Genomic DNA, 18430 nt, shown 5'->3' on the forward strand with positions numbered 1-18430 from the left:
GAGCTCAAGGTTTCTTTTTTTTTTTTTTTACCCCTATAGAGAGTTCTAATGAAACTTTTGTTTACTGAGATCCTACTGTGGCAGTGGGAAAGTCAGCCATATTAAGCATCAGCCATGAGAATAACCTGGGGTAAATGAGCAACGGATGGGAAGAGGCTGTGCGGAGAAGAAGGGGTTCGAGACAGCAGGCGACTCTGTGTTCTGACTCAGCCTGAATGTGAGGGTGGGTGTAAAGAACAGGGTTTTCAGTGGGACCTCTCAGTGCAAAAGGACAAAAACCACTGACACCTAATCATTACACCCACCCCTGACAGAAATGTTATCACTGAGGGTGGAATAATTAAATGGAGTTGGCAAGTCAAGGAATGCAATTTGGGAATAGATTTTTCAAAGTGCAGGTTTCCTTGTGCCTGTGGTGGGGCAGCGGAGGTGGTGCATTCCCTGTGGTGTACAGTATTACATTACTGTCGCTTTTTAAAGTTGGACAAGAAAGAGGAAAACCATATTGCTTTTTGATGTCTTACAATTGAAAAACTTTTGAATTGTTCTCTCACAAAAAGACAAGCTGGGCTTGTCAAGTTGGACAAGAAAGAGGAAAACTATATTGCTTTTTGATGTCTTACCACTGAAAAACTTTTGAATTGTTCTCTCACAAAAAGACAAGCTGGGCTGTATGTACCTGCATTTTATTTCCCTGTTATATCATGCATTTTTAATAAATTGATTCATTGTTTAATAAGCTTCTCTTTCTGGTTCCATGGAAATAGAGCAGTTTTTCATTAAAGGGTCTTAAATGAGATAATGAATTATTGAGTTCAGCTAGCCCTACTTATCAGGCAATATTTCTTACTGGAGCAATGTGTTGAGAAAAATGTTTACATTTTAACTAACTATTTCCTGATAGTAAATAAAACAGAAAACTGCACAAAGACTATTTGCTGGTTTGTGCCGGGTACACACTGCACGATTTTAGCCCCAATTGAAATGTGTTTGACTAAAAATGACATCGCGACAAACTACAGCCAATGAAAGAGCAACTTAAAGGGCAATGGAAATGTCAGGGGAGGAGTCACAGACCTGCAACAGAACATCAGCATGCATGGCTATTGCAAGAAACCATTCTCTCGTCATATTCTTCTTTCTTTTCGCTGCAAATCAGCATATAGACAACTTGCATTGAAAACTTCTTACGGGCTACAGTTTTTTAAGAGGAAGAAATCCTGTCTCACACGTGATTTACGTACGTTTTTTTCATGTATCACTTCTAACGTGTGTTTTTGCTATGAAATGTTGTATGACAACCAGATTCTTCTTATTGGTGACCCCTGTGCATTGTGTAGTGTGCACACAAGCACTAAACAGTACCCCAGACAGTCGTGTGTTGTGAGAGGAACAGTGACCAGATGACTTTGAAAACCGTGCAGTGTGTTTCCCAGCATTAGCTGGATTTAAATGATCTCACAGTAAGATTTAGCTGGTTGTCAAGTTGGTCTTCCAGCCTGATAGACTAAAAAGTGTCCAAAACCTCTCTGAAGTAGATCACCAGGAAGACCAGGTAAGAACAGAAAACCAGCCTTGGCTGCTTTAAATATGTCTTACAATGGTTTCTTAGAAGTTGCATTGCTTTGAAAGTGTTGATCATCTCTCATTGGAAACCACAGAGAAACGTACTGCTAACAAGGCATCAAAGGCTTGTTTAAAAATGGTTGGTAATTTGAATATATTGTAATTTACATAAAGGCAATGACATCAGTCACATGCTTGAGAAACTTGCATACAATAAGATGACTATTAGACAGCAGTAACTTCATAACTCTGTTTAATGGTGATAAAACCTTAACTCTGGCTGGGCTATATGTCCAAAAAATATCACTATAATATTTTTCATATTAGTCGATATTGGCAATTATCACAATAAATATCAAATCTTTATTTCTTTCAAGTTTAAAAACAGGTTTGTGCTCCTAACTTAGAGTTGTAAAAAAACAGACTGTTAATTGCAGTTTAAACTAGGCCTACTCTTTATTTCCAGTAATTTTTTCCTTAACAACATAAAAATGTTAATAGAAAATGTAGTTTCTTAGTTTCTGCACGTTTAAATGAGTGATATTGTTTCAAATCAAGAAAAATGTTTGTGTTGCCTGAGCTTCATGATGAATATCTTCTGTACAGTTTGCAGTGCAGGCTGCAATATTAATAATATTACATATTTTTGTCTCTTAGGAATGCACATTTGACAGTAGCTTGAGTTGAAAGTAGTAGTATCTATTATGATGGTGATTTGTGGCTTGAAAAGCCTTCTGACTGTATCATTGACAAGAGTAATGAGTGTTCTTCGATGAATTCTAGCGCAAAGCGCTGTTTAGTGCTCGCATGACCAAGACTGACCAGACTTATCCATGTGGTGGAGTTCAAATGAGTAGTGCTGTTTCATTCTGCTTTTGGCACATGAACATTATATCATACATTTATCGAACTCTCATTATCGTTTTATCAAGGAAAATTATATCGCGTTAATTGCCGTTATTGTTTTATCGTCCAGCCCTAAACTTAACCATACTGGTTAACGTAGCTCAATAAACATTTTCTCTTCTGCTGAATGACATAATTACTACACCATCTGGCTTAATATGATGCCAAGAATAGGCTGGAAATGTGCAAAGAAGTGTGTAATAATAAGGAACAGAAAGTTCATTGTAAGCTAATAAGGATGACAAGCAAATATCAGCAAAACATTTCCTAAAAACATTTCCTTCACTTTACTCTCCCTGATATAGATATATTCCAGCTGCCCATGTGTAAATATACACCTTGGACAGCAAACCTCCCTGCAAATACAGTGCTAATGTGATTAGCATGCCTCTAGGGCTCATTACAGAGAACTTAATTAGCAGTCAGAGGAAGAACAAAAGGCAACATCCATCCTAAAAAAAATCCAACCTGTTTTCAATGTATCATATTTACACAGCTTACCATGCAGCAATCTCATTAAAAATATGAACTGATCATTTTTGGGGGGGTTTGGGGTTGTCAGCAGTTGTCACCATAACCTCCCAGGGAATATAGGACCTGGAATGCTAGTAAACATCTCTATGGACAAAAGCATAACCTTGTTCCCGGTGTCAGCTGAAACGTATTTTGATTTTAATGTGGACTTGTGTTTTCACCTTTTTTGACTAATGTGACATCTGTTGAGTGGGAATATTTTCGCATTTAAGGATAGTTCATACTACGGAGCCCCGCACATGGCATACAGGAAAAAAAGGAGGCTAAATTGTGTGCATGATTTACTATTTCGTTCCCTCGATTTATAAATTGCCCTCACGATTTACTAATTCGTTCCATCGATTTGCTAAATCGTGTATACCGTTTATATATCGAGAGAACAAATTGCTTACTAGACAAAATGCTGACTCAAGTTACATCTCAAGCAAAACAATGTGTAATGCTTATTTCCAGTTACAGTCAATCAATAAAAACTTAATTAATAATAATGCAAACAGGGTTTTTGCTTAGCCTACTCTTGTAAGGCAATACGTTTAGTGTAGTAATTAATTCTATTGCTCACATTTTGGTGTAAAAAGTAAACTAAAATTGTAATTTCTGTAGCACTCAGGAAATTTTATATGAATTTCTTTATAGGTTATTTTTGTAATTTGTTTTTGTAAAGCACACTATCCCGTGCATAGTAATTTAGTTTGGCTTATTTGTTTTACAGTGATGAAACATAAGCAGGGTCTTCGTGTGGGGAAACCTTGCCATGCTGGCATCCTCTCCTAATGTCTCAGCAGTTTTTAATTAAAATGCTTCATTTGTGCTACCTATCCCGGTTGGCCGAGAAACTATAAGAGAATAAATTGCTACCCTCATCTCCAGGTAGATGGCCAGGCCGTTGCATTTTGCAGCCTTTTATTTAACATCTAGGGGAAAGAAGAATGACGTATACGTCATCAGTGCATTCCTGTACGCTATGCAGACAGATCGAGAAGGGCAGGCAAACATCAACAACCTGACCTTCCTTCCTGGTATTGTATACTTTTATTAACTGTACTATAAACCTTTCTCACCGGTTAATAACACATGATGTATTGTAGTAATGTTATCTCTGGTCATCTGGTCTTTGCGTGTTCATGTGTTCAGGACGTGTGGCTTTGGACGGCAATTGTACTGTATCTTAATTGAACGATGTCTAGATATTTGTAAACAAGGTTTTTTTTTTTTCTGTGAATACAACATTTAATGCCACGGAAGCTTAATTTAAGACATTCTGTTCTGATGTAAGACCCTTTCAAGGCCTTAAATGTGTGGAAAATCAAGTAAAGGCTTTAAGACCTGTTAAGACCCACAGAGACATGGTATATGAAATAGGACTCTGTACTGAGAAATGTAACCTACTGTAAAAGCTAAAATAAATTAAAAATAGAATTCTGCTCACATGATGTGGTGCATTCTTAAACTTGCATGTCCCCAAACTTGTTTTGAATGCAATAAAGCTATAATTGATTTGTTATTTAAAATTGGTTAAAATAAAAGTGAATTGTCTATTGTCTGTTGTTCGGATGTCACATATTTACTTGATTTTCTATTAAATTTTTTCAAAATAATGGCAATTCATTTCTTCTTCAGTGAATCATTTTCTTCGGGTCATTTTGCACCACTAAACTACATTTAACACAATTAGCACCTCCCCTTGACATTTCTCTATTTCTCTCAGTTGTCACATTTAACTATGGCACAGTACTGACAGCGTTCTATATTTTACAATGGCAGGTTTCCTCTCTCATTATCTCTAGTCAGAAAAAGGTCACTGTTTCTGTATTGTTTTTCATTGAACAAAGACACTTCTACAACAGTGCTGCGCAACCTTCAACACAAACACATATGCCTTGGAACATTTGCTTGCTGTCACCTATCAGAATACTGTGGGCCCTGTTGACAGCCCACACAATAAGGCTCCTTTCTGCCTCACATTAAATCATCAACTATGTAGTTAGTGTAGCTCACTGTGTTTCACATGAAAAAATCTGAATGCTTCTTTTGCCATGTTTCGTACAGTATACACCAAAAGTGAGACAAACTAGAGGGTGGCATACTAGTGAATTTTCTCTCCTCTCCTGTACTTCTCCTGCAAAAAAACAAAAAACAACAACAACAACAACAAAAAGCTTGCCTATCCCTTTTCTGGAGCATCAGTGAACGTTTGAACCTTTATTAATAGTTGTGTTTGAGTCCCTCATGTGTCCAAGTTTGAAAAGATGGATTTCAAAATCAGTCACTGCTGGAAAGGGTTCAAATATGCAAAAGATGCTGGAAAACGGATATAATCTGCAAGACATGGAGGATTTTTCTGAAGAACATTTATCAGTTTAACTGTTCAGGACAAACAAGGGACTCATTAACAAACATCACAAAAATAAAAAAAAAATAAAAAAAAGTATTTTTCCAAAAAAAATACAGTATTAAGAACCAAGGTTTCCCAAACTTTTGAAAGGGGTTATTTTAATATTTTCAGCCATTTCTTTTGTCTTGTGGACTATATGTAAACATATTTTATGTAAAACATCTTAATCAGGACAGTACTAAATAAAATAAAAATAACATACAGTTTGTATGATCTCTCTTATTTTTTTTTTTATTATTCAAATGTTCACAGATTCTGCAAGGGGTTCCCAAAATTTCATATGCTACTGTAAACTGAGAAAATATCTAATTGAATCGTATCCAAAAGAAACTCTTTTGCTTTTTAAAACCCAATGACCAGAACTGTCAAATATATCTTATTAGAAATGCCACTACAAATGCAAAAGGAATTTTTGTACAAGTTAAGATCAAATTGAAACGGAACAACTACATTTTGTTTGAGACATGGTTAGAATGTGAGGAAACTGCATTTCATTTTTGGCTCATATTTCCATGACAATGTGCTTAGCTACGAGTTTAACATAATCTAAATACAGAAGAATAAGACACTTTCTGTGATGGAAAGTGTAAAATATAAAACTCCTTTTCAAATAAAATCCTTAAATCTTCACCACATTCACTACAGACAAGATTGTGTTTATTAAGCACAGAGTAATGCTCTTCATTGTGATGAAAAATGTCTTGCAGATTATACATGGGATGGAAACTTTAAAGACATAGGTCATGTTTAAGGTCAGGCGTATGGTATTAGATACCAATCTGGCTCATGCTGTTATGACAACCTTGGAAGAAACATTGTGAATGGATCTGTGCCTGTATATATTGTGTTTAGTATCAAGAGACATCATTCTGTCAAACACTACTGAATGCCCATGAATGTCCTAATGCTGCATTTGTATAGAACACTATACTGCACTTCGTAACAGCCTTAAAATCTGCACAGCAAAGCAACAACAAAAGAGCAGATGGAAAAAGAGTATGACCCCACATCCATTCGTTCTTTCAGATAGTTTTTGATTTAAAAACTGTGGACATTTTAAAGAGAAGGAGGCTGATGTGCCCATCCTCAATCATTGAGATGCAGAGAGCAGCTTACTGCACTGTGCAGAGGAATGATGAAATAAGAGCTAAAAATAGCAACCTCCCAGGATTCCCCTTTGCCTAGCACTGTAAACACCTCATTCCTGGGAAAAACACCAAATCTGCAAACCTTTAAAAACGCTTTTAAGTTTGCTTTCATACACATTGCAGGCACTTACAAATACACAACAACTTACAATAAACATCTATGAAAATACTAACACATCTGTCTACATGAGTGGACGGCATAAAGAACCTGCTGTTGTATTGTCCATTGGTACACATAAAACTTGTTGTTATTTTACATTCTGATGTGAATCTCATAAATGCATGCAGAAAACATGAAGAAAGAAGCACATTTTCAATCTCCATAATACCTTACATTCTATTCTATAAATGTATATAAAGGTCTCATATTAAAACATGACCAATAATCAATGCAACAATGATACATAAAATAAAAATTCACAACAATGTGAAATCATATTAATATGCCGAATGTTCGTAGTATTTTGATCATTAAGTGTAACCAAATAATTCACTATTTGCAGTCTTAATCTAACAGCAACAATCTTTATCCATTATAAATCCAAGTAACTAAAGGTGAGAACCTACCCAAAGATGAATTCATCGTGTCCTCATCTCCCTGCCAGTCTGGAGTCGTGACTCCGGCTGTTTCTCAAAACCTAGCGACCTGCCTACCTAGAAAGCATTGTTAGGCATCATGCGCGCGTGCAGCATCATTGGCATCGTGTGTGTGCAGGACCTGAGCTGAAGCTGAGTCGAAAGCTGTGAAGCACAATGCTGCGAGCGTCTAAAAAACTCCCTAAATGGGCACCAAAACACGTCCTCCAACCGCTTCTGGATAACACATTGGACGGAAACAATGAAAAACGTTATTTAAAGGCTTACTGGTTGCTCAACATAGCATTAAATGGAAGTAATCGTGTGATTTCAGCGGTTTGGTGTTTAAATTATCTGAATAACAGCCGGGTTGGGTTAATTTTATTTAAACACACAGCAATTTAATAGCCTATAAACTTATTTACAGGACGCGGGCATAATAACTAAATAAATAAACAATAAATAATCAGTGTTGCCAAGTCCTCTGTTTTCCAGAGGAATTGGACTACTTTAACACTGTTGCGGGTTGAAGCGACCCCAAATAACGTGATATTTCGTCCCTGGAATGCGAATTGTATCAGGGGAACCCCTGCAAAAAAATAAATAAAAATCATTTCGAACCCCTCAAAACGCAAAGTGACCTATCGGAAAGCCCCGCCGAGTTACTGTTGCGAAATCGGACAAACCAAAGGAGGAGTTGTTAACTGTCTTACAATGACAGCTGTCCGTGTGAAAAACTTTGTCCTTATATCTTTTTGATAAATTTTGGACTACCATTCATGTGGGACTTAAATATGCCATGGATGGATATATAAAATATTTTACAATAAATATTGTGGGTATTAATTTGGAAGCGATGGTTTACAACCCACAATGCAAGCGGGAGAATCCGATTGTTACGTTCGTTACAATCGCAGATCCCGCATTTCATATATCGCAGAGTACGATTAAATTAATTAACCAGTTTAATATGAAGAGACGGTGTAATGTAGACCTTCGTTTATGTGTTTTTGCCATACACTGTACCTGATGTGAGAACAGTTCGCTATATAGGTTTGTAATAAATGTAATGTTAGCTATAGCTTTAGCTTGCTGAAACGCAAGACGTTGTGCTCGAGCAGATGAAAGTTGTAATTTGAGAGGATGACAACCAGAAAATGAACGCTTTTGTCTTGGGGTTGAATGCTTAGTGACATTTTGCTCTGTTTTGTTTGGGTTTAGGAAATGTAATAAAATTAATTATATTGCCTATCCTCTCAGGATAACCGGAATTAGTGTTACAAGTACCACAGGAACGTCGTTTTTTTCCCATTTTCATAACATAGACACCATCAAACCGATGAAAGCTTCGGATCTTTCAATGTTTCTCTGCGCTGAAACCTACATATTGTGCTAGTTCCCCCCACGGTGGCCGAGAGAGCTCAACGCGCTGCAACTTAAGAAAACACAAATTAAGAAACGCGCTGCAACTCCTCACAACAAATTAAGAAACGCGCTGCAAATAGCACTGACCACAACGGAAATGTTTCAAGGGGACCCCAAAAAAGTGTGGATTTGCTTATTGTGCGGAGGATAACGTACAGGTCAGTGGAGTTTTTGGTGAACTGAAAGGTGAGTCTTTTTTTTTTATTGTGACACTCTGATTGCATGATTCCTTCGTCTTTTGGATATTATTAGCCTAAATAAGGTGAATAATTACACGATTAACTGTGAAACGTTACTATATAACATGGTTAATTTAATATCCTCGATTTAATATAATTTCAAGGTTAATGAAAATAAATTTGCAATGCTTCAATAATTGCTAAAACCAGGTAAAAATAAATTTCAGATTGACAGTAAGAATAATATTTTAAAATGTATTCAGGCCCTTTTAGTAGGCTAATGAAAGAAAGGACAATGGAATACAAATACAATGTGATAACTTCAGTCAACTTGTTTTTGTTTTTCAGATCAAAATGTATTGCCCTTTCTGTGGCTTCCAATGGCCGACTTTGCCAAGATTTTTTTTAATGGACACTTTTAGAAGAATAAAAGTAAAAATGCCCATGCAATTTAAAAATCTGTTTAAACTTATTGGAAAATATTATTTTCTATTTAGTGTGAATAATAATAATAAATTATAATAATATTCATGTTTAATCATTTTAGATATGATTTTAGATACTGAAGGCCAGGATAATTATAACTGAGTTCATGAAATTAGATGAAACTCTATTTCCAGTTTGTATCATGGATCATCCATTGCAACATTAAATCTGATTCTCATGTTTAAGAATCTGTTAACTTGAAAAATAATTTATGCTACTTCTACCCACTGACTTGGTTTTTATTCTATATTTTTATCCAATTTATGAGCCTTAAAACATCTTAAAATGCACACATTCACAGTAGGTCAGGAAAATCTGAATTTTATAGGGGGAGCAAGCCACTGAACACCCCCCCCCCACCTCCCCCTCATCAATCTCTATTCTGGGACTTCAGTATGCATTTGGTTCTGCCTACCTGTCGAGAAGAACCTCCCCAAGTTCGTTGTACCGATTGAATCCCAAAAGTTTCATCAGATTCCTCCTTCTAGTGAAATCACTGCTGATGTTTACCCTTGTTTTACCCCATTATCTGTCTCTGTGTATTTTGGGAAGTCTTACGATTCTACCTTTCACTTCTGAATTTCTGCTTCCACACTGACTAAACACCCTCTGGATCAGCTGGTCAGCGTGCTACAGTTAGTAGCCAGCATGCCTCTAACTCTCGCTATGGCTGCGTGGTGGTATGCAAATACATTGGTTGACAGGCAAGTAACATCATATCATTGCATTCAGACCGTCAAGTTTTGGAATCTGCCGGGTAAATGAGTTGTAGCCTAACTGAGATTTGTGGAGATGCTTTTGTCAACTAAATTCTCTCTCTCAATAAATAATTAAATAAATAGACTCAATCCCTGAGAAAGAAAGATATGGCTGATAAGTATAATACATTTAAAGACTATTTTCCATGCTTCTAATAATTGCTTCTGAAGTCACAAGTAAAAAAAGTTAACCCACCAAACTCTGATTGGGCATATAAGAGAGTTTAGAATACTTCTGAGCTGAGCAATGTTTTATCCAGTTGATTTTAAAATTACCATTAAGAGTACCAATGAAGAAAGTCCACCCTCTGCAAAAATACTAATAGGTAACTATGTAACCTGCAGAAAGGATCTGTGACTGTTATCACATTTTTAACTATTGTTTTAGCTTCTCTGTGAGGTTAAAAAAACAGTTTTAAGAATAGTGTTTCATCAGAAGCCTACTGTTTTTTTTTTCAAAAAAGGAACAATGGTGTGTAATTATGGATAGAACTTAACATTTTCCTACCATAATTTTCCCTTCATGTATTTTAACTTAAATATAATGGAAACACACACACACACACACACACACACACACACACACACACACACACACACACACACACACACACACACACATATATATATATATATATATATATATATATATATATATATATATATATATATACATTTTTTTTTTTTTCGATGATAGGTGGTTGTGGGGTTTGAGGTGAGATTCTGTGACCAGTGGTAGGACATTTTCTAGGTAGGGCCATGTCACATCCTTCAATCCAACAATTTCAGAAAAAAAATCCCATTATAAATATATAATAATAATAATAATAACTGAGGGAAAAATATTAATATTAGAGAGGCTTGAAACATTTCAAATAAAGATAAATATTTTACCATGCTCTGAATTAAGCTTCAGGATGATTCTCACAAAAATGTATTTTCTGCAATGTTTTTCAAGGTAAATGTTTTTCAAGGGATTCCCCCGAGGAAGTTTGCGAGTGCATGTCTAAAAGTGAAGTGGAACGCAGTCCACCCCGCTCCTGGAGATCTACCTTCCTGCAGAATCAGTTCAGCCTGATCAAACACACCTGTCTGTAATTATCAAGTCTAGAGGTGTTAGATACAGGCAAATATTTTCTCATGTTGACATCATAACGTCATTCTGATGAATCCTTTACTCCAAGGTTGTTGTTTACAAGGCTTCCTTAAGTTACAAATGAGAAGTACGCTTTGTAAAACAAATGTCAGTCAAACCCTTAAAAGAGGTGTGTAGTGGCCTGTTTAAGATTACACTGAGGTTACCCTCCTGTCTTCCTCAGTGTTGCAGGATAAACATTGTGTGGACCTCTAAGTAAATATGCAAAGATTATATTCCAAAAATTTAAAAATTCTTAATGATACAATTAAAGGAAAAACTAATGTACCATTGGCTATGAGTTGTTTTAAATCCTATGCTGCCCTCCTATGGTGAAAACAAAAGACACAAGTGAATCCAAACACCTACACTTCCATTTCAAGGAAATCACATAACATATTTATTTATACAATGAAAATTTCCAGTTATATTGAAGGTTCTAGTTCTTTCTCATCTTCCTAATCCCTGTTGGTCATTAATAGCTGGAGATCATGACAATAAAGTGTGGTAGGAGGGGTGTCATTTGGGATTCTGCCTTTGTAACAGATTTATGGCAGCACTAGGTAGGTCATCTAATGCACCTCAGGCAAAGGCTCATAATTAAGGACCCAGCATGCCTTTCTGGGCAGGTGTACCTCCAGACTGTCTGTCATCAACAGAAAGGAGTGAAGATTGCCTTTACCTTGTCCATCCAGCCTGCCCGTGTGATAATGAATCCTAATTTTCATCTGAATCTTAAAAAGCCTTGATGGACAGAATTATTGAGGCTAAATATATAATCTTAATATGCTGGGGGTTTTAAATGTGTAGTTTATATACACAGTAGTAATGCAAGACAGGTGTGGAAATATAGTGCAAATCTATTGCCTTTAAATCTTAAGCATCTCAAAGGAATCCATCTAAGAAAGAGGTTTTGTTTAATAATTCATGCATTAATAAGACAGAGAGGTGTTAACATACAGACAATTAGTCTAAAGCACTTTGTAATGAGCTGTGCCTGTTCTAGAAGACAGAACACAAAAACAACGTGACCTCATCTGTATTTTTTGTAAAGTGTTTCTACCACACATACATTATGTATCGATAGACATTAAGATGCACAATATTGACAGCATCAAAGCATAAATTATCTGTGGATGAACAACAGATGTACCAATAAATCATTAGGTATATTGAAATCATGGCATTAACATTTTGATTATGTTGTTTTTAGTTTCCATATAAATTGCATTTTCAATCACATTTCCTAAACAAAGTTTACTTAAATGATCATTTTTATCTTTTTATCTAATTGTTATCATTGTACAGCACTGTTAAAATTTACAGTGCCCAAGACAACTCTGTCAACAATATTACTGTATAAACTAAATGGCTTTTGTACAGAAGAATATGGTGTTTCCCCTCCCCTGGCCCCACTTTCCCTTCTAACTCTCTTGCCATTTCCTTACAAGGCAATTGTCTTGTCTGGAAAGTTTATTTTTTACATTCTTTTCATAGGATTAAAGTAATTCCTTTCAGCTGTGGACCTGTATCAGTGACTCAGAAGTTTAAAAATAGTCTTAGAGGAATGTGATTCTGAAAGCAATAAGAAAATGTGAAATTTCATTCACATGGTAAAACAAATAACTGCAGACCAGACAAATCAAACTAACTTTAGGCCAGTGACACAACGTGGGCCCTTTTTAATACTGTATACAACACATAGTTTTACATTTTGTAACTGGGTTTAAATTGCATTAGGCTATATGTTAACTGCTTTAGAAGCCTCCATCCTATAATTACTCCCTGGCATATTTAAAGATGTCTCCATCTTTTAACAGTGGTGTAACATTGCAGCAGGGGTGTCTCCACAATGACCTTGCAGTTCCCAATCGCATCTGCCAGGCAATTAACACCTCCACATACTTTGCCAGCTTGTTAACTTATAGCTGTATCACATGGTAGCAGCTGATAAATCTGGCAGAAAATGTACAGTATTCTGCTTAAAAGACAACTAACTCAAGTTGAGAATTTAAAAGCAATAAATACATAATTAGAAACCCAAGCTTATGTTTATTATGTATTATTATTCCTCCCTTGCCTGTCACTTGTTATAAAAATCATGATTTCTGTACAAATCTGATTACAGTAATGGATTTCGGAATAACTTTTTGTGATTAGTCCGAGAACCACATGTTAAAAAGTAACACAAATGACTTCCACAAGAGGGCGCTGTCAGGCTAGCGGAAAAAATACTAGCTCAACTACTAATAAGTGAACTTTGTGAACTATCCTTTCATTCTGTGCTGGATGCCTATGGAGGAATCTGGACCAACAGACACGTGCTGCCCTGTGGGCCCACTGGTGAAAAAGTGCTTGCTGGTGGTCTTTGTGCAGAAAACCCCCTTTTGTTTTAGCATGCTCTTGTGGCTCTCTGGCCTGCATCAGCATTGTGGACTTTGGGTATATGCTGGACTCTGGCAAAGCTCCTGAGTCATCAACATGGCCTGAACTATTGTATGGGGAGATTTAGCAGGGGCTATTGACCAGCAACTGCTTACACCACTGGCAGCTCATGCTCTCTGCCTATGCAAACACATATGCACTCATTCTTTTTAAATTACAAATGGTTAAAAAACATGTGTGGTATGTATATTCATGTGAACAGGTACTGGTAGCAAAAACAAAATTCCTGACCTTGGTGTCAGTATAGCAAAAAGCCTGAAGAGGAGGTTTATTTTTTAAGCATTTACTTCAACCAAATTCTTCATCTGTCATGCAGATAAAAAACAAAACAAAAAAACATTTAAACTCATGTGTTACATGCAAATATATTTAACAACTATATTTAAATCAATTGTTTATTTATTTATTGTTAAATGTACAGTTTGTCATGACAATATTCAAATACTTGTTTTCTATAAAAAACTAAAAAACTCTGAAATAATTTTTTTTTATATTTTAAAATCTAAGTTTGTAAGAGCCCATTAACCAACAGAGGGGAGTATTGAGTTATAGTAACAGAAGATGTTGAAAACTATGAGATAACTGTTAATAAATAAATTCATACATTAAAAAATGGTTATTTGACATACTTAATATAATATAATTTAGTTCACCCAAAAATGAAAATTCTTGAGGGAGCAACTTGAGAGAGTAGTTTTTTTTTTAATTAATTAATTTTTTGATGTATTATTTATTTATTTATTTTGGTGCATTATGTATTATCACTTTACTTTTATTCAGCAAAAACATTACATTTATCAAAAGAGACAATAAAGACAGTTATAATGTTACAAAATAATTACATTTCAAATAAATGCTGTTCTTTTGACTTTTTTTTAGTTAATCAAAGAATGCAAATGAATAATACATAACAAATGCATAAACAAAATGCATCAGCATAAAACTAAATAAGTATATTCATACAGTAAGATTTCTGAAGGATCATGTGACACTGAAGACTGGAATAACTGCTGCTGAAAATTCAGCTTTGTCATTTTAGAAATAGATCTAAAAACAATTGTAATACTATTTCATGATATTGCCATTTATTTATGTTATTTTATTTTCTATCATTAATATATAAATAAATATATATGTAAGATTTATATAAATATCTTTTATTAAAATGCTTTGTTTGAAGACCAGCTGACTTTTAAATGGAACTAATTAAACCAGGAGACAGAAGATTAATGTGAGCTCAGTGTCATTTTTTTATTACTAGTATTATTAAATAGTTTAAGGAGCAATCAACTACATATTAAAATACCTTTAACTCTTGAACACGTCGGATGGAGCCGACAGTAGGATGCATGGCACTCCAGTCAGTGAAGTGGTGGTACTCGCCTCTCTCCAACAAATACTGATGTCCCCTGAAATTAGGATGCTCATAGAAAACCCAGGCCCCATCCAGAACGTTACAGGACTGTACCTCACGGTGACCGAAGCGGTCATAAACAGAGGGCCAGTCCTCACTGCACTCCATAATCTGACCCTTGAAGTCAGGCCGCTCATACAGACAAATACGGAAATTGCCAGTATGCTGCAAAAGAGAGAGTGGATAGCCAAATACCATTACAATGCACTGATTTCTGGTAGGCCCTTTACTGTAGAAAGAGCAGAATCATATCTAGAGTCACCTAAAATTATTCTAATGGTGCACTAAATTATTTAAAAAATACATTCAGATTATGCATACTGAAAATAAACTTTCAGCAGGGAACGATAAGGAGTTTAGGGCCAATAATGCATCTTGAATGGTTGTGTGGCACATATGTCTGGTAGGTGAATGTTTTTGTTGAAAAGGAGGAACATAGACCTGCATTGGGCAAAATAGCCCAGCTATGGTTCTCCTAACAGGGATGACTTACATTTTGCACCATGCGACAAGACCTTATAGAGTCACTGAAGCCCATCCAGTGCTGGTAATCAGGATACTCTCCCCTGGTTAGGATGTACTGGCAGCCCATGAAGTTTGGACGTTCATACAAGACCCAGGCCCCACTTTCAACTCGGATGGAGTTACAATGGCTCAAGTGGGACGACAGCTCTGGGCAGTCCATGCTGCACTCAAAACAATGTCCCTGAAAGTTTTTGTCCTCATAAAAGAAAATCTGTATGGGAGAAGATGTAGAAACATAGTTAAGTCAAGGAAAAGATCACAGAGCCAGTTTACGCAAGCAAAAGGTGTCTTACTTTTCCCATTCTGTCCATGTTTGGGGCTAATTTCATTCTTCCTTTTGATGTATGCTGTGTATTGTAAGGGCAATGAGCGAGATTTATATGTTTCACATTGAGTTGCTCTGCCAGGCAAATCATTGTTATATGAATGGCTGCAGCAACTGCATCATCAACAGCTGATACTGTGATTTTTTCTAGATTGTTCCTGCAGATTAATGCAGTGGCTGTTGTATGGAACACTGACCTTTTGATTCTGCAATGGCTGAGTCCAGAAAATATTTATTGGGCTAATTAAATTGTTATCAGATGCTGGTACTGGCAAAGTTGGAGCAGCACTGGCATCTAGCCACTTGCTCAAATTGGATAAACGCGTCCCGAATGAAACAATGAATTTTGTGTTTGTATGCTCCACCCAAACTCTTGCTCTACTGTTAGACAGTAGGTTTACTTTTTTTTTATATATAAGAAAATGTTTAACTGTAATAAAATGAGTGCATGCTATGCCATGTATTAATGAAAATGTCAAATTTAGCTTTGGTGAGACACTTTTATTCAGCTCAACACAACTAAAGAAACCAAACTGCCATGAATTCAAGTGTTACCATCAAAATGGCAACAGATTAAACAAAAGAAATGTATTGTTTTTAGCAGAAGAATAAAAATAATATAAGAAAAATGTGTTTTAATGACAGCCTACACAATCTGATGAACACAGCTTTCACATTTGTATTTTCATGAATATTTGGTTCCTTAAAGGGACCACCAAACCAGGGTTAATATAATTATAAACTAGTATAAATAGCATAAACTAAAACTGAAACTAAAACAATAAAAAAATTCAGCATTTGAAATATTTCAGCCAGTTGCTAAGTGCTAAAACTTGAACTGTACATATAAATACAAAAACTACTAAAAACGATAAAAACTCACAACAACATTATTAAAACTACCTTAAATATAAATAATATGGAAATATAGAAATAAAACAGATTAGACAAATATATTTATAAAAAAGTTTAACAAAATATATCGAAATGTTTATAAAACATTAATAAAAACTATAATACTAAGACTGGCAAGAGCGGAATCCAAATCTTCAACCTTGCCAAGACAAAACTGATTGTGGTTCCAGCAAACCCATCGTTTCATCACAATTTCACCATCAAGTTAGGCACATCAACCATAACTCCTTCAAAAACAGCCAGAAACCTTAGTTAAAACCTTAGTTTGTTTGGAGTTATGATTGATGATCAGTTAACTTTCTCAGACCATATTGTTAAAACTGTCCGGTCCTGCAGATTTGATTTATTTAACGTCAAGACATTTAACGTTCTATTCTTAAAAAAAAGAAAAAATCTAGAATTCTAATCTTTTTATATGCTATGTTTTCTTTTCATTTATTATACAGTACAATTAACAAAAGCAAAAAAAAAAAAAAAAAAACTACCTTTTTCTATTCTTTTTTTTATTCTATTCATTTTCTTTTTATTTATTATATTATTTAAAAGCCCTTGCTATTTGTACTGTTTGTAAGTCGCTTTGGATAAAAGCTTCTGCTAAATGACTTAATGTAATGTATAATATTATCCCAGTGATACTAAAATAACACTGCACCAGACATACATGTGTAAACAGAGTATTAAAACAAGACTTTGGCTATTTACTGTACACTAAGTTTAAAACAGGTTACATCGTAAATACTGGCAGATACTGTTGCATTGTTGTACTATTGCACAAGTAGCAAATGCTATATATTTCCTATATATTTCCATATATATAGAGAGACAGATGATATGTAAATAAAAGTGTTTATGCTATTTTAAGGTAATATGCAATTATAGATATTAATATGCTTTACAAAGTAAAATATCTGATCACAGTGTGTTATTACTGAAATTTTTGCTCTCAGTGTGAACACAAACTGTCTAATAAGAATGTTATATAGAATGTTGTATATAATTTATTTATGATAGCCTCACATAATCTTATATAAAGTGCCCTGTGAAAGTATTCATGCACCTTTATTTTTTTCATGTTTTGTTTTGTTGTAGTATTATGTTAAACTGATTTAAATAAATCCCCCCCCCCCCCCCCATCAATCTACACTCCATACACCATACAACATAATGACAGAAAAAAAATAAGAAAAAAATACAGATTTGGGACTTAGCAAATTTATTAATATAAAAAAACTGAAACAGTTACATTGCATAACTATTCATACCCTTAACGCAGTACTTAGTTGAAGCACCATTACAGCTTCAAGTATTTTTGGGTATGATGCAATAAGCTTTGCACATCAACATTTATTTGCCATTCTTCTCCTTATCTCTTTACCTCTCAATCTCTGTCAGCTGGGATGTGGGCAGACGCATATTTTCATGTTTCTCTAGAAATGTTTCATTGGGTTCAATATACTCAAGGACATTAACAGTGTTCCACTCTTGCTGTGTGCTTAGAGTCATTGTCCCGTTGGAAGATGGACCTTCTGCCCAGTCTGAGGTTCTGAATGCTCTGGACTGGGTTTACATTAGGGCTATCTTTATATTTTATTGCATTGAGCTTTTCTTCTACTCTGATAAGTCATTCAGTCACTGCCACTGCAAAACAACCCCACAGCATTAGGCTGCTACCAGCACACTTTACTTCTGGGATGGTAC

At 35.3% G+C, this 18430-nt stretch overlaps 2 protein-coding genes across 2 annotated transcripts in view; both read right to left on the minus strand.

Annotated features, from left to right (window-relative positions):
* Window positions 1–7540, minus strand: part of LOC132095226 (diacylglycerol kinase beta-like) — a 130236-nt gene extending 122696 nt beyond the window's left edge. Inside the window, exon 1 of the mRNA XM_059500047.1 lies at window positions 7117–7540. The gene's annotated coding sequence lies outside the window, so the exon portion shown is untranslated. The remainder of the gene's footprint in view (window positions 1–7116) is intronic.
* Window positions 7541–14811: 7271 nt separating this feature from the next.
* crygs3 (crystallin, gamma S3) lies at window positions 14812–15898 on the minus strand. Its single transcript, XM_059500054.1, has 3 exons — window positions 15786–15898; window positions 15461–15703; window positions 14812–15132 (listed from the first exon to the last, which is right to left on the minus strand). Exons 1-3 carry the CDS (start codon window positions 15819–15821, stop codon window positions 14851–14853), a joined length of 561 nt encoding a protein of 186 aa, XP_059356037.1. The 5' UTR covers window positions 15822–15898; the 3' UTR covers window positions 14812–14850.
* Window positions 15899–18430: the final 2532 nt, after the last annotated feature.

This window comes from Carassius carassius, chromosome 19 (genome assembly GCF_963082965.1).
Source record: "Carassius carassius chromosome 19, fCarCar2.1, whole genome shotgun sequence".
Lineage (NCBI taxonomy): Eukaryota > Metazoa > Chordata > Actinopteri > Cypriniformes > Cyprinidae > Carassius > Carassius carassius.